Source organism: Oryctolagus cuniculus, chromosome 6 (genome assembly GCF_964237555.1).
Source record: "Oryctolagus cuniculus chromosome 6, mOryCun1.1, whole genome shotgun sequence".
Classification (NCBI taxonomy): domain Eukaryota; kingdom Metazoa; phylum Chordata; class Mammalia; order Lagomorpha; family Leporidae; genus Oryctolagus; species Oryctolagus cuniculus.
Window position 1 is genome coordinate 62,496,420 of NC_091437.1, and position 15,707 is coordinate 62,512,126.

Sequence of the window (15,707 nt, forward strand, 5' to 3'; positions counted from 1 at the left end):
CATTCAGGGCAGCCTATACCTTTCTCCATTTATCCTGCTCTAGGAAACAGTCTGGAAGTCAGGATTCATCAGCTGTAGAATCAGATAACATCTTTGACCTTGGCCCCTTGGTATTTTGAGAAGCTGCCACTTAGCTCCTTTCTAACTTTTAGCCAAGTTCTTAATAGTCACCAGTTACCCCCTAAGTACCTTTTTCATCCCTGTTTTTTTAAGAATGAGTAGGTTAAATCCTCTAAAATCATAATGAAGACTCAGTTGACATCTATATATTTTTTAAAGTGTATTGTCCTAAATTGTGTGTGAGCAGAATATATTATAATGAAAAACAAAAAAGTTAAAGCCTTAATCCATTCATCAGCATTTGAGAATTTAGAGATAATCCCAAAACAATTTCAGAGAAAGGAGTCAAGACAACAGTGTTCTAAAAGGATTTCTATTCAGTGTCTGAGATGCACAACTTAGATTTGATATTTTTACCTTGATCTGGAATGTTTGTGTCAATGAATTTGATTTGATTGCTCAGGAGAAATTCCAAGTGAAATTGTATACATGTGGGGAATTCGTTGAGGGGGTAAGGAAGTGGCTCAAGATTTGGTAAGGAGTCATAGTTCAGTCACCTTTTCTGTGATAAAAAAATGTTCAAGTAAATGAACCTTGTTTGCTTTCCTTGGGAAAATATGCATGGCATGTGTTACTAATTTCAATGCAGCTGTTTCCTTCAAGCAACTTGTTTAATGTTATGTAGCACATCGGCCTCTGCCCTGTTGTCTTCTCTAGAAACCCAAAAGATAGATAAAAGGTGCAATATAAATAACACGGGTACTTCCAAAAATTCATAGCAAATGTGTTTTATGAAAAAACTATGCTTGACTTTTAAAATTGTGCCAAAATAAACTTAATCTTTTAATTCCATTTTCCCACAAACTTTCTGAAGTTCCCTCATAATAGGATGAGCTCTCTTTAGAAACAGATGTGTGGTGCCACAGATCCCTAACTTGATAATAGCTACCAGTACTCCATATCTACCAGTGTGTTGTGGCTCAGTTTTATAACTTCCTTCGTGGATGCCATCAACCATAAGTCATCAAGCAAAGTGGACTTTTGCTTTGAAGAGCATAAACCATGATTCTAAGGCCGGTCAGATTAGAAGTCCTGATCAGTAAATTGAGTAGTGTGGGACTGTTCGCTAAAAGTTTAAAATCCCAGAACAGAAGAGAGAGGGAGAGGCTAGTAGGACAAACGGAAGGAGATCTATGTCACGGAGCAGCCGTGTTGGGTAGAACTTCCTGTGATGATGGAATCGTTCTCTGTCTGCACTACTCTTGATGGAGGCTGCAGACCACACATGACTGTTGTGGACTTGAAGTGTGGCGAGTATGGCTAAGGAACTAGAGGTTTTTATTTTATTCAATTAAATTTAGAGGAGCCACACATGACTAGTGGCTGTGGTACTAATTCGTTGTAGACAGTCTGGATGTGTACCCTGGCCCATGATCTTTTTGGATACCGTGTCTTTTTTTCCCAACCCTTCTAGCCCGAATTTTTTTTTCCCCTGCAAAAAGCACTCTGGATTTGTTTAGACCAGTGCTGGAATGTGTATTCGTAGTAGTTTGCTTTCTTCTTGAATAGGCAGTGGAACAACACTGGCTATTTTGCGGCTTTTGAGCCTTACTCTGCCCTCAGCTTGGTGGTCCACTCACAGACCATTTCCCTCCCTTGTTGCCATGCCTCTGGTTCTGTTATAGGAATCGGTACGGACTGGCCCACTCCAAATGCACCTCAGTAAGCTGGATTCATGTAATATTTATTCCTTCCTCCCCAGGTTTGCTCTTCGTTTTATACGGCCTGACCCTCGCAGCCGGGTCACTGACCCCGTTGGGGACATTGTTTCATTTATGCACTCTTTTGAAGAGAAATATGGGAGGGCACACCCTGTCTTCTACCAGGGAACGTACAGCCAGGTCAGTGCCACAAACAATACAGATGCCAACTTTCCAATATGATTCTGTCCTCAAAGGAGAGCATAGCCCAGCACTGATCATGTCATTCTTCTACTCAGAAACCTTAACTAGCTCTTTACTGTTTGTAGAAAGAAAAAAAAAAAAAGACCAAACCTTCCAGCTGGGCCCTCCTTGATCTATCTAATCCCAACCTTCTTTTGAGGTCATTTCTGTGTGACTTGTTTCCCCGGACCCTGGGTTCCCTGATCGTGTCCCGTTACTGTCCTCCCTCTGTGCCATGGCTGTTGCTGTGCCCACTACTGGAATGCCTTCCTCACCTTTTGGCTAATTGGAGTCTTACCCATCCTTCAACAAGCTCAAGTCACTCCCCTCTTAGGACCATTCCTGATTGTTGTACACTATCCTGTCCTACCTTGCGATCTAAAATATTAATCATTCCTTTTGTTCTTCATGGCTTTTTCTTAATTTACAGCAATTTCACATTCTTATATTACAGTTATTTATGTTAGTGTCTTGCCTCTTTTATTAGACTGTAAGCCCCTTTAAAGAGGAAGGTTAAATCTTCTTTAATCCCCCATAGAATTGGCTAAGGCCATAGACTGTAGATTCAAGGTGGCACATGTCATTCAACGCAAGCCATACAGACCTTTGCCACCTTTCTGAGGGGGGGGAATTGTAGTCCCGTGCATGTTAGGCATATTTCTTATTTACCAGATGAGAGTAGAGAACTAATAACACTGAGTGTAGGCAATAGGGTGGTTGATTTTGCAGCCTCCAGGACTTATGACTCTGGAGAGTGAGGAAAAATGCTTACTCTTTCTTCTTGCTTGAATTTTTTCCCACATCTGCTTTCCTCTAACAGTTTCCTCATTGGCTGCTGCCACCGCACTCCATAAACATGACGCACCTCCCGTGTGCCAGGCACTGCTCCACATTAGAGTTCTAAACAAGTGGAGTAAGACGAGCACCTGGAATGTGCCCTCTGTACATGTGCAGCCCTGAGGGTGGACCAGCATTGGCCACTCAGGGAATCTTCAAGTGCAATGAGCTCAGGAGAATGCACATGTGAAAGTATACGCAGGTGTCTTAGGACACTGGCCTTGTCTTTGAAAAATCTTGTAAATCCCGTGCTCTTTAGGATGCTCGTGAGTCCCACAGTCCCTCGTCCACGCTAATATACGGCCTGAAGCCAGGCTCGTCTTCGCAGTTATGTTTACTTATAATGATATTACAGCTGTGAAGTATAAAGTTCTCACCTCGTTTTCACATGCTCAGATGCTCTTGTTGTATTCATTTAGACTGTGGAAACCTCTATTGCTGAGAACCTGTATTTGTCATCCTGTCTGCTCTGATGTGCCTGGTACAATTTAAATCCTAACATCACTAAAACCTCTTCATTAAAGCTTGTTAGCATAGCCTTTGTATAGTGAGAGAAATGCCAAGGGTGTGAAAGTAGGAGCCCAGGGAATTTCTAGTTTCTTGCTTGCCTTTTTTCCTTACTTCTCCTTTTTTTTTTTTTTTTTTTTTGGTTCCTAAATCTATGGCTGTATCCATTAGGACCCTTAGGCTAACTGAATGCCCCAGGCATGATCTTCATTGTAAGCAGTGCCCTTCTGTTTCTCACAGGCGCTTAATGATGCCAAGCGGGAGCTTCGCTTTCTTTTGGTTTATCTTCATGGAGATGATCACCAGGACTCTGATGAGTTCTGTCGGTGAGTGAGCTGATCTTTTTCTCTCTTCTCACCTCCTCCACTGACAGTTTGCAGTCAGAAGTTGTTCTCATATTCTTTTCCTCTCTTGCCACAGCAACACACTCTGTGCCCCTGAAGTTATTTCCCTCATAAATACGAGAATGCTCTTCTGGGCATGCTCTACAAACAAACCTGAGGGATACAGGGGTAAGTTGTGTTTCTTTTGCCTCATTGAAATTGTTTTTCTATTTAGAGTTAACCGTGTCAGAGCTGTTTTTATTTTAAAATACACTCAGTCCAGGCCAGCAGCTGACCTTTAATGAGTTTGGTTGTTGTTGTTGCCTTTAATCTTAATGAGCTTTTTACTAAAAAGTATATTCTCTTCATTAGCAATTTTAAAGTATTTATTTCTTTATTTCCATCGACTTGAAAAGCAGAGTGACAGAAACAGAGAGAGATATTCCACCTGCTGGTTCACTCTTCAAATGCCTGCAAATATCCAGGCTGAAGCCAGGAGCCCAGAACTCCATCTGGGTATATCCCACACGAGTGACAGTGGCCCAAATACTAGAGCTGTCATTCACCACCTCCTAGGATGGTAACCAAGGTTGGCAAGAAGCTGAATCACCAAGAATCTGCATTTGAATGTGGAATGTAGATGTTTCATTGCAGTTTAACCCACTGTGCTTGCTTCACTGCTGACTCCCTTAGCAATTTTACTAGTGCTGCTTACACAGTGAGGTAGTTTTTTGAGTACCCTGAGTGCTGATACTGATTCAGAAAGTTCAGTTCTTTGTTGACAACAGCTCTTAACTGAAAATAAGTATTTTAAAAGTTGGTGGAGGATATGAAGGCACCCACTAAAGATAAGCACAGTCATCTGCAGCTACTTCTGTCAAGCTTCCTTTGGATGTACAGAAGCATGCCAGACACTGCAGCAGATCTTGAAAACCAAAGATGGAACAGATGTCTTCCCTGCCTCCTGGAATCTGAGTCTGTACTCCTAATTTAAAAAATAAATAAATACCTGACTAGCTCCTGCAACATGTGTTTTACCCTTGTAATATGGCTTTGTCAGGGTACGGTAGTGACTAGAGGAGGTTAAAGGTATTTTTCATAGAAGTTTATAAAAAGCTTTCACATCATAAGGAAAACAGATAAAATTCCATTATCTAAATTTTGGAGTATTTGGAGACCAACCTTTTTAATCTTTTGGTGCAAAACTAACTATTTTAAGGGTTAGAAAAAGATACACGAGTTTAAGGAAGGAGTTAGGCAAGAGGAAGAGAAGACAGAGAGATGGTGGGGGGATCATCACCAGTAGCATCAGCCTGAAACTTGCAGCAAGGTTCATCCTAGATCCTTTTCCTGCCATCAGGCAGACACCATCTTCGAACCCTGCAGCCTTCTCCAGCATCATCACAACAGCCACACCTCCCACTAGTAAAGCTTGTGTTATTCTAATCAAGCCTCTAGATTTAGGGATACAGGTATTTAACAAGAAGCAAAGATGAAGAAACTAGAACCAAAAAAAGCAGAGTATAAGTGGCACTTCCCTTCTTTCTAAAGCAGAATTAAAGCAGTTCTCTCTTACTCATTGTGGAAAGTCTAAGATTGATCAAGATTAAGTCTAAGATTAAGGTTGATCTAAGATTTCATCCCTAAGACCTGCCCTTGATCTCTTGGGTCTTTCTGTCAGTCTCACAGGCTTTACGAGAGAACACCTATCCATTCCTGGCCATGATTATGCTGAAGGACCGAAGGATGACTGTGGTGGGACGCCTAGAAGGCCTCATTCAACCAGATGACCTGATTAACCAACTGACATTTATTATGGATGCGAACCAGACTTACCTGGTGTCAGAACGCCTAGAAAGGTAGAAGGAAGAGGCCAGTTACAAGTTTGGAAGACTTATCTGGGGCTCCAAAAATCCTGCCTTTTTCCTTGTCTTAAGCAACTTTAAAATCCTTGCCCATTTCATGTCAGAATGTTTACTTTAGTGTCAGAATGTTTACAAACTTTGACCTCAGTCACTCTGTATCGGATCATCTGTGACCATCACAGATGTGAATCACATGGTTTTAATTCCTTCCCCCATTAGGTTATGTACATTAAATTACAGAAAACTTGTAAAACTCTGTAAAGCACAAAGAAAATATTAAAAACCACTCATGATCCTAGTACTACTTTTTTTTTTTTTTTTTTTTTTTTTTTTTTTTTTTTTTGACAGGCAGAGTGGACAGTGAGAGAGAGAGAGAGACAGAGAGAAAGGTCTTCCTTTGCCGTTGGTTCACCCTCCAATGGCCGCCGCGGCCAGCGCGCTGCGGCCGGCGCACCGCGCTGATCCGATGGCAGGAGCCAGGAGCCAGGTGCTTTTCCTGGTCTCCCACGGGGTGCAGGGCCCAAGCACCTGGGCCATCCTCCACTGCACTCCCTGGCCACAGCAGAGGGCTGGCCTGGAAGAGGGGCAACCGGGACAGAATCCGGCGCCCCGACCGGGACTAGAACCCGGTGTGCCGGCGCCGCTAGGCGGAGGATTAGCCTAGTGAGCCGCGGCGCCGGCCCTAGTACTACTTTTAATACTCTGATATCTTCTTTTAACTTGATAGACATACACATATCTTTATATACATACTCATATACATACTTTGATGGTGTTAAGGTCTCTTAGACCCTCACAACACAGATCACTTCTGACACCAGATCTTGGGCAGGGGGGGTTCTCTCTCTCTCTTTCTCTCTCACTCTCACTCTCACTCTCTCTCTCACACACACACACACACACACACACGCAATCAGTTCTGATGTTTCTTGGATATAGTGTCAGATCCCACCAGCAGAGGGCTCAGTCCTCAAGACCACATCACCACTCATTGTAGATGCCATTGCAAGCCCTGAGTTGTTTAACCTGTGCTTCTGACCGACTGACTATGACTCAGGTTTCCCATACTCCCTTTCCTTGGGTTCAGTTAATTTGTAAGAGCAGCTGACAGACTCAAGGAAGCAGTTAGGTGTACTGGTGTATTAGAAACGATATGACGAAGGAGAGGGAGGAAGAGTTGCATGGAGAAGGTGTGTGGGAAGAGGGGGGGAGCTTCCATGCCCTCTCCAGATGCACCACCCATCAGGACCCTCCATGTGTTTGTTTCTCTGAAAGCTCTACAGACCCAGTCTTTCTTTGTAGGGTGTTTGTGGAGATGTCATTGCATAAACAGGATAGAAGGATAGATGGCCGTTTAGAAATGTAATTGGACAAAAGGGGGTCTGAGTGGTGAAACTCAGCAAGGCCTATCTGTCCAGATTCTTCTTGGCCTGTCTGTGCAGCACTCCTTCCTCCCAGGTTGAGGGCAGAATCTCTGCTGATAGGGATCTTATGATCTCCTGTCATGGGTAGAGAACTATGAGCAGCTCCCAGACGGAAAGGCAAGGGAAGATGAGAGTTTCTGTGACCCACCTGGAAAAAAAAATTGTAGTTTTTGTGGTTTGCTTCAGAAGTAGAAGCTATGAGCCGGGAACCATGGGCAAAACACACATATATATCACAGTGTCACAAATGCACTTTTTTTAATGTTATAAAGTTAGGACAATACTATCTTCTAAACTGTTTTCATACAATAGTATAGCACAGCATTTTCTCTCATCACTAAAATTCTATTTTACCACATTTTCTCATTACATAGCACTCCATTAGCTAAATACACCATAATGTAACCAGGCCACTCTTGTTGGAATTCTAGATAGTTTTCAGATTTTTTTACTAATATAAATAGCGTGCATAGATAGAATTTCTTAACAATTCATGATGATTCCCTCAGGATAAAATTTAAATTCCTAGAAGTGCAGTTTTTGGGTCAGAAAGTATGGTTTAAGTTTTATGACTTATAATGCTAAAACACCATCAAGAAACTCCCACCTAACTTTTTATATGGAATTTTTAGTAGCATTGTAAAATACCTGTTTTACAAAAATGACTGTTTTACAAAATGACTTAAAAATGCTATAAATACTGTATGATTTTAACCATGTGAAACTATATAGGAGCGGACACTTTCTGGAGTGTTACTATAGAACATTTCTAAGTATTAATTGAAGTGTAGATTTAAGATCTGTATATTTCAGTGCATATAAGTTTTATCTCAATTTTTAAAGTAATTTTAAAATATACTTTCATTGAGGGGCTGGTGTTGTAGTGTGGCTGGTTACACTGCTGCTTGTGATGCAGGCATCCCATATCTGAATGCTGGTTTGAGTCCTAGCTGCTTCACTCTCAGTCCATCTTCCTGCTAATGCGTCTGGGAAGGCAGGTGTCAGGGCCCTTGCCATCACGTGGGAGACCTGATGATCTAGTCCATCTAGCTTCAGCCTATTCCAGCTCTAGCTGTTGTGACCATTTGGGGAGTAAACCAGCAGATGGAACATCCATCTCTCTCTCTCTCTCTCTCTCTTTCTCTCTGTCTGCCTTTCAGATAAACACATAAATAAATAAAGGTTTGTTTTATTTTGTTTTGTTCTGTTTTGATAATTTGAGAAAGAGAAAGTACACTGGTTCACTCTCCAAATGCCTACAATGCCAGGACTGAGCTAATACAAAGCTGGGAATACAATCCGGGTCTCCCACTTGCATGATAGCAGCCCCACTGAGCCTACTGCTTCCCAGTTCTGCATTAGCAGGAAGCTAGAGTGAGGAGCCAGAACCAGGTATCAGACTTGGGCACCCCTCCAGGAAGTGGGCAGAAGGCGAAGACACCCATGTACACAGGTGTCTTAACCACTAGAATGAATATTAATTAACTGAACCCCATTAATTTTATTTTTTAAAAGATTTAATTTATTTTGAAAGAGTTACATAGAGAAGGAGAGAGGCAGAGAGAGAGAGAGAGGTCTTCCATCCATTGGTTCACTCCCCAAGTGGCTGCAACGGCTAGAGCTGCGCCATTCCAAAGCCAGGAGATAGGAGCTTCCTCCAGGTCTCCCACACAGATGCAGGGGCCCAAGGACTTGGGCCATCTATTACTGTTTTCCCAGGCCATAGCAGAGAGCAAGATCGAAAGAGGAGCAGCTGGAACTTGAACCGGCACCCGTATGGGATGCTGGCACTGCAGACAGGATTAACCTACTGCGCCATGGCGCCAGCTGCACCCCATTAATTTTTTTTTTTTTTTTTTGACAGGCAGAGTGGACAGTGAGAGAGAGAGAGAGACAGAGAGAAAGGTCTTCCTTTGCCGTTGGTTCACCCTCCAATGGCCGCCGCGGCCAGCGCGCTGCGGCCGGCGCACCGCGCTGATCCGATGGCAGGAGCCAGGAGCCAGGTGCTTTTCCTGGTCTCCCACGGGGTGCAGGGCCCAAGCACCTGGGCCATCCTCCACTGCACTCCCTGGCCACAGCAGAGGGCTGGCCTGGAAGAGGGGCAACCGGGACAGAATCCGGCGCCCCGACCGGGACTAGAACCCGGTGTGCCGGCGCCGCTAGGCGGAGGATTAGCCTAGTGAGCCGCGGCGCCGGCCCGTACCCCATTAATTTTTAAAGAAAATGTAAAACAGGAATGGTTATTCAACTACTTGAATCAGCTAAACGTTGTTCTTGGTAAGAAAAAACTTTATAGGAAAAAAAAAATAGGAAGTACACCAAAATATTAATGGTATTTTATCTTTGATTAATGAAACATCTTTTTTTTACATTTTACAAATCTGGGCGTATAGGGTTTGGATTTTGTGAAAGCAACATATACAAAAAGCGGAACGCAGTAGGCTATTTACCTGTAGAATAGGATATTGTTGATCATATGGTAACAATAATACTGTATTCATATAAAAGGTAAAAGAGGAAAGGAAGAGTTGTCCCTCCCCCCTTTCTCTTTTTTGACAAATTAAACAGAGGAGAGTTGACTCAGATTCTGCCAAGCTCTGAGTTTGGAATCTCATATGGTGTCAATCTTCTACTCAGCTTCAGTATGAGGAAACGTAGAGCTTTTTGAGAGTGCTGTTTTCCTTTTATGCTTTGATCTGTCCACAGGGAAGAAAGAAACCAGACCCAGGTGCTAAGACAACAGCAGGATGAGGCCTACTTGGCCTCTCTCAGGGCTGACCAAGAGAAAGAAAGAAAGAAAAGGGAGGAACGAGAGAGGAAGCGACAAAAAGAAGAAGAGGTGCAGCAGCAAAAGCTGGCAGAGGAGAGACGGCGGCAGGTACCCTGTGTCTTTGCTTCCTGTCATCCCCAGACTGCCAAGACTTTGCCATCCTAGTCTTTTCATAGCTGTGGAAGTAAGAAGCTGGAAGAGGTTGGAGTTGTGGGTCATTACATTTTCCTTGACATTCACGTATTCATTCCTAGTACCAGTGTTGGCTGGCATGGCATTTTGTTCATGATCTTGTTTCATTGTGCAAGCCCACTTGCTTAAAGCCAGTGTCTTTGAACTATTCTTTTTCCTCAGATAGTTAAATAGGTAAATATATAGTCAACAAATAATAGACGTGATGCCACAGTACTCTGAATTAGTTCTTTCCTGACTTGCCAAGTGGTCTTTTCTGTGGTAATCGGTCATTTTTCCTTTGACTGCACTATGAACCCAGGTGATCATTGTATTTCTTGTTTCCTCTTTCTCACTCTGTGTCTATAGAATTTACAAGAGGAAAAGGAAAGGAAGTTGGAGTGCCTTCCTCCTGAGCCTTCTCCAGATGACCCTGAAAGTGTCAAGATCATTTTCAAATTACCCAATGATTCTCGAGTAGAGAGACGATTCCACTTTTCACAGTCTCTAACGGTAAGGACCACCTAAGCTATGTGAAGTGTGTGTGTGTGTGTGTGTGTGTGTGTGTGTGTGTGTGTCTGAGCAGTTGATTTGGGAAGCTTTCGTGGATTCTTGAGAGGATTGTAGGTGATGTGTGCTGCTTTGAAAAACAGAAGGGGGCAGGATTGAACCAGCTGATGGAAGTTCTGTCTCTTTCTCTGCATTTCAAATGAATGAATGAATGAATAAAATGGAAAAAAAAAGGTTTTGTAACTTGTCCAGTGTTCTCCAGTGAAATGAGAACTAATTCACATATATATATGAGAGATTGATATATATTGATATCATATATATATATAGAATATTTAGAGAGATAGATCTTCCATCTGCTGGTTGGTTCGCTCCCCAGATGGCCACAACAGCTCGCTGGGTCAGGCCAAAGCCAGGAGTCAGGCGCTTCACCTGGGCCTCCCACGTGAGTGCAGAGGCCCATGCATTTGGGCCACCTTCTGTTGCTTTCTCAAGCACACTAGCAGGGAGCTGGATGGGAAGTGAAGCAGCCGGGACTCGAACCGGCGCCAGAATGAGATGCCGATGCTGCAGGTAGAAGCTTAATCTGCTGCCCCACAGCACCAGCTCCCACACAGTTTTTTTTTTTTTTATGATGCACATACACAGTTTTTTTTTTATGATGCACATTTTCCCTGAGCTTTTTGAGTACCCCTCATATGCATGGATTTTAAAACTATTTGAAAGAAAATAATTTTTTAAAAGTGTTATTCATTTCAGAGATAGAGGGAGACAGAGAGAGAGGACAGGTGCTCTCCTGTCCGCTGGCTCACTTCACAAAGGCCTGGGACAGCTGGGGTTGGGGTTGGACTGGAACAAACTGGGAGCCAGGAACACAGTTCAGATCTCCCACATTGGTGGCAGACATCCAAGTGCTTGAACTGTCACCTGGGATGCTGGTGTCACAGGCAGCAGCCTTACCTGCTACACCACAATGCCACCGTGTGCCCCCCACACACACACACACCATAGTGACTTTAAACTGCAGATACATCACCTACTGTGCTCGTCACCAGGGATTTTAGAGATGGCTTCATTGTGATTCTGGAATTCATAAGGCTTACTGGCCAACAGGGAGGAAGACTCTGAGAACTAATACAGAAGAGAAGTTATGAGGCCTCCTGATGAAAAAGAAGTTGCTAAAAAAAAAAAAAAAAAAAATCTGCTGCTTTTGTGCCTATCTCATTTACAGATTTATTTATTTTGGGGGGAATCTTACATCTCTATTTTGGGGTAGCATGAGTGCGTCTCACAGAGTAGATGGTTACTAAACGTTGATTCCCTTTCCCTGGCTTCCCCTGTATTTCCTGGGTTTTGCTTGCATATGTACTTAGGGGTACACATTCACAGCAGTTTCACTGTTATACACTTCAGCTCTGTGGAGTTTCAGGGAATATCTATCCCAAAACTCTTAAACAAAAAATTTTATCTGAAAGACCTAACCAAAATTTACTCAAGAATTTTGGAGGAAAAATCTACTTGAGTTACGGAAAAGAATTCTTTGTGACCAAAGGAGAACTAACCATTCATTCACTATTTAATCCTTGAAGGCCTTTAGAAACTATTTTAGAAAAAGAACACCATGACCACCTGAGACAGAGGGAAATTACCATAAATGGAGTTTAGCGATGGGAAAGAAGTACAAAGACTTGCAGTGGTGGTGCTGGCCTAGGATGTAGCTTTCACAGAGCTGATAACACATGACCGAATATCGAGCTGTTGGTTCTGAGTACTGCGAACACTTGTTACCTTGCTGTGCACTTGGCCCTTCCTAGATAACCTCAAGGAGGAGCCACTTTGCAGACAGTGGTCAGCTCTTGTAGTGGTCAGATACTCAGGAAAATCACCAGCTTCCGGCCGGCGCCGTGGCTCAATAGGCTAATCCTCCACCTTGCGGCGCTGGCACACCGGGTTCTAGTCCCGGTCGGGGCGCCGGATTCTGTCCCGGTTGCCCCTCTTCCAGGCCAGCTCTCTGCTATGGCCAGGGAGTGCAGTGGAGGATGGCCCAAGTGCTTGGGCCCTGCACCCCGTGGGAGACCAGGAAAAGCACCTGGCTCCTGGCTCCTGCCATCGGATCAGCGCGGTGCGCCGGCTGCAGCGGCGGCCATTGGAGGGTGAACCAATGGCAAAGGAAGACCTTTCTCTCTGTCTCTCTCTCTCACTGTCCACTCTGCCTGTCAAAAAAAAAAAAAGAAAGAAAGAAAATCACCAGCTTCCAGGAGAGGGCAGAAAAGTGACAGCTGACCTGCTTTTAAATTAGCGTATACAAGAGAAATCCAAACTATACCCAGTCCAGAGCTAATTTTTTTGTCAACTACAAACCAAAAGGGGTCTCTGGTGCTAATGTAATCTGTTTCCTGGTGATGTCAGCCCTTTATCATTGATAAACAAAACAATGCTAGTTTTGTACTAGCAGTGTTACATATTCTCAAGCAGTGATTGAAAAGGAAAGAGAAAGTATTATTTCACCTTTATGTAAAACTTCTGTTGAGTTCATATCAAGAATACTTGTTACAAGTCTGACGGACTCAGGAGGGAACTGAAAATGACGACTGATGGGCTAAAATCTGAGAACCAGAGCCGGGGCTGTGGTGGAGCAGCTAAAGCTGCTGCCTGCAATACCAGCGTCCCATATCGCACTGATTTGTCTCCTGGGTGCTTTGTTTCTGATCCAGCTCCCTGCCAGTGGCCTGGGAAAAGCAGCAGATGATGGCCTAAGTGTTGGGGCTTCTGCCAACCACAGGGGAGACTCAGAAAAAGCTTCTGGCTCCTGGCTTTGGACTGGTCCAGCCTGGCCATTGCAGCCATCTAGGGGCGTGAACCAGAGGATATAAGATCTCTCTCTCTCTCTCTCTCTCTCTCTCTCTTCCCCTCTCTCTATATAAATCTGCCTTTCACATAAATAAATATTTAGAAAAAAAAATCTGGGGGCTGGCACTGTGGCACAACAGGTAAATCCACCACCTGCCAAACCAGCATTGCATATGACCGCGGGTTTGGGTCCCAGCTGCTCCACTTCTGATCCAGCTCCCTGCTAATGTGCCTGGGAGAGCAACAGAGGATGGCCCAAGTGCCTGGGCCCCTGCACCCACATGGGGAGACCCAGAGGAAGCTCCTGGCTCCTGGGTTCAGATGGACTGAGCTCCAGCCGTTGTAGTCATTTAGGGAGTCAACCAGTGGATGGAAGACCTTTCCCTGTCTCTCCCTCTCTCTATCTGTAACTCTACCTCTCAAGTAAATAATAAATCTTTAAAAAAAAAAACCTCTGAAGACATAAGTTTAAGCTAAATGAGAGAAGTGCTTTGTCAGGCAGAGGGAGATAAACCCAGTAAATTTATCATGCTAAGAAGTAAAATAAAAAGAAAATAGAAAATGGATTCTTGCCAGTTAGGGAAAATGACTTAAACAGGTGTTCCTTGCCCTTGCAGTTGATCTAAAAGAGGTTGGCAGTGCCTACCACAGCATGTCTATGGAGAGTGCCTGAGAGCGGCAGCTCCAGTAGCAGTGCGCACACTTAGCACCTACATCTTGGCTTTTCAGTACCACTGTCCATTAAGAAAACTCCGGGCTCCTTGGAGAAATGGCTGATCAGGGCCGGGACGGCTGGTGCCAGAAAACAAGGAATTCTTCCGAGAGTGCTGGGGACGTGCCAGTCTCAGAAACTGTCTACTCAAGCTGACTTCATCTGGAACGTCTTGAACCTTAAAATAAGCAATGGCTTAGCCTTTTGAATACAGCAGAATCATGAATCTTCATTGATATAAATAAATTTCAAAGTGTGTGGAACAGGGTATCTCCCAGAGTAGATGGATAGCAGTTACAAAGAGGAGAGGCCTGGCAGACAGCACCTCAGCGAAGTGATCACCGTCGATATCATAGGTAATGGAGCAAGCTGAGATTGTGCTCCCTCCACGGAGTGGGAGGCAGCGAGTAGGCTGCTGCCACTTTTCTCTGCCAGTCCTGCCAGAAATGCACAACCTGAATCTAACTGTGAGCTCATCAAGAGACGTAAATGCAAACACTGAGGATTTGTTCTAGACTAAGGGAGAAGGACTTGAGAGACAGGACAAATAGATGCAACACATTCTAAGCTAGATCCTTCTGCTAAAAATAACAGCTGGCAAAACTTGAGTGGGAGTAATGTAATTACTGCCTGTCCATGGAGTCCCCATCCATAGATCTAATCGACTGCAAATGAGAAAATACGCAAGGGGCTGGGGGTGAATTGTACTGAACATGCGCTGCAATGTAGCCGTCATCTAGATAGCATTTACACTGCATCAGGATTCCAGGTCTTCTAAAGAAGATTCACAGTAAACAGGATTGCATAGGCTGTAAGCAGATAGTACCCCACTTTGTATAAGGGACTTACTTGAGCATCCTCGGAGTTTGGTATCACGGGCAGGGAAACAAATCCCCTACAGATAGCAAGGGACTACTTCATACATTATACTGCGGTGATACATCAGTTAAATTTCCTGATTCTGAGGGTTGCATCGTGGTCATCTATAAGATTGTTTACAGAACATACCCTCATATTCTGGGTTGATGAGACGTCAGGTCAACAGTTCATTCTCAGTTGGTCAAAGAAAAAAATTGTTTCATGCTTCCAACTTTTCTATAACTCTGATTTTTTTTTTTTTTTTTTTTTTTTTTTTTAAGATTTGCTTATTTGAGAGGCAGAGTTACAGACAGAGGGAAAGACAGAGAGGTCTTCCATGCACTGGTTCACTCCCCAAATGGCCACAAGAGCTGGAGCTGGGCTGATCCAAAGCTCAGAGCCAAGAGCTTCTTCCAGGTCTCCCACACAGGTCCAGGGACCCAAGCACTTGGGCCACCCTCTGCTGCCTTCCCAGGCGTATTAGCAGGGAGCTGGATCGAAAGTGGAGTGGCTGGGACTTGAACCAGTGCCCATAAGGGATGCCAGCGCTGGCCCCGTGATTATTTCTAAGGAAAGCGTTATATCAGACAAGTTGTCAAAAGAAATATGAACCTGCTTGGAGTAGGAATAGCCTTGATTTGTTTAATTTCTCTTTAGAGGACTGACCCACATATTTTCCCCAGCAAGCAGGAATATCTCAGTGGATTCCAGTCCGCTATGATTTCCTAGCTCACAGTCATCCTGGGAGAGAAATGGGAGATACTGGACTTGATTGGGAGGCTGGTGGGGGTGGGGATGTTGTGTGTCTGTGTCTTTTTCTTATCACCCTTCTTCTCTATATGACCTCTGCAGGTAATCCACGACTTCTTATTCTCCT

At 43.9% G+C, this 15,707-nt stretch overlaps 1 protein-coding gene across 3 annotated transcripts in view; it reads left to right on the plus strand.

The window, feature by feature from the left end:
* The window catches only part of FAF2 (Fas associated factor family member 2), a gene marked incomplete at its 3' end in the record, with an annotated part of 72,904 nt that extends 57,197 nt beyond the window's left edge, over nt 1–15,707 (plus strand). For all 3 annotated transcript variants that reach the window (XM_002710411.5, XM_008255444.4, XM_070076428.1), the window contains 7 exon segments: nt 1,823–1,961; nt 3,588–3,673; nt 3,768–3,859; nt 5,352–5,529; nt 9,666–9,837; nt 10,270–10,413; nt 15,683–15,707. In XM_002710411.5, coding sequence (XP_002710457.1) covers nt 1,823–1,961; nt 3,588–3,673; nt 3,768–3,859; nt 5,352–5,529; nt 9,666–9,837; nt 10,270–10,413; nt 15,683–15,707 — 836 coding nt within the window.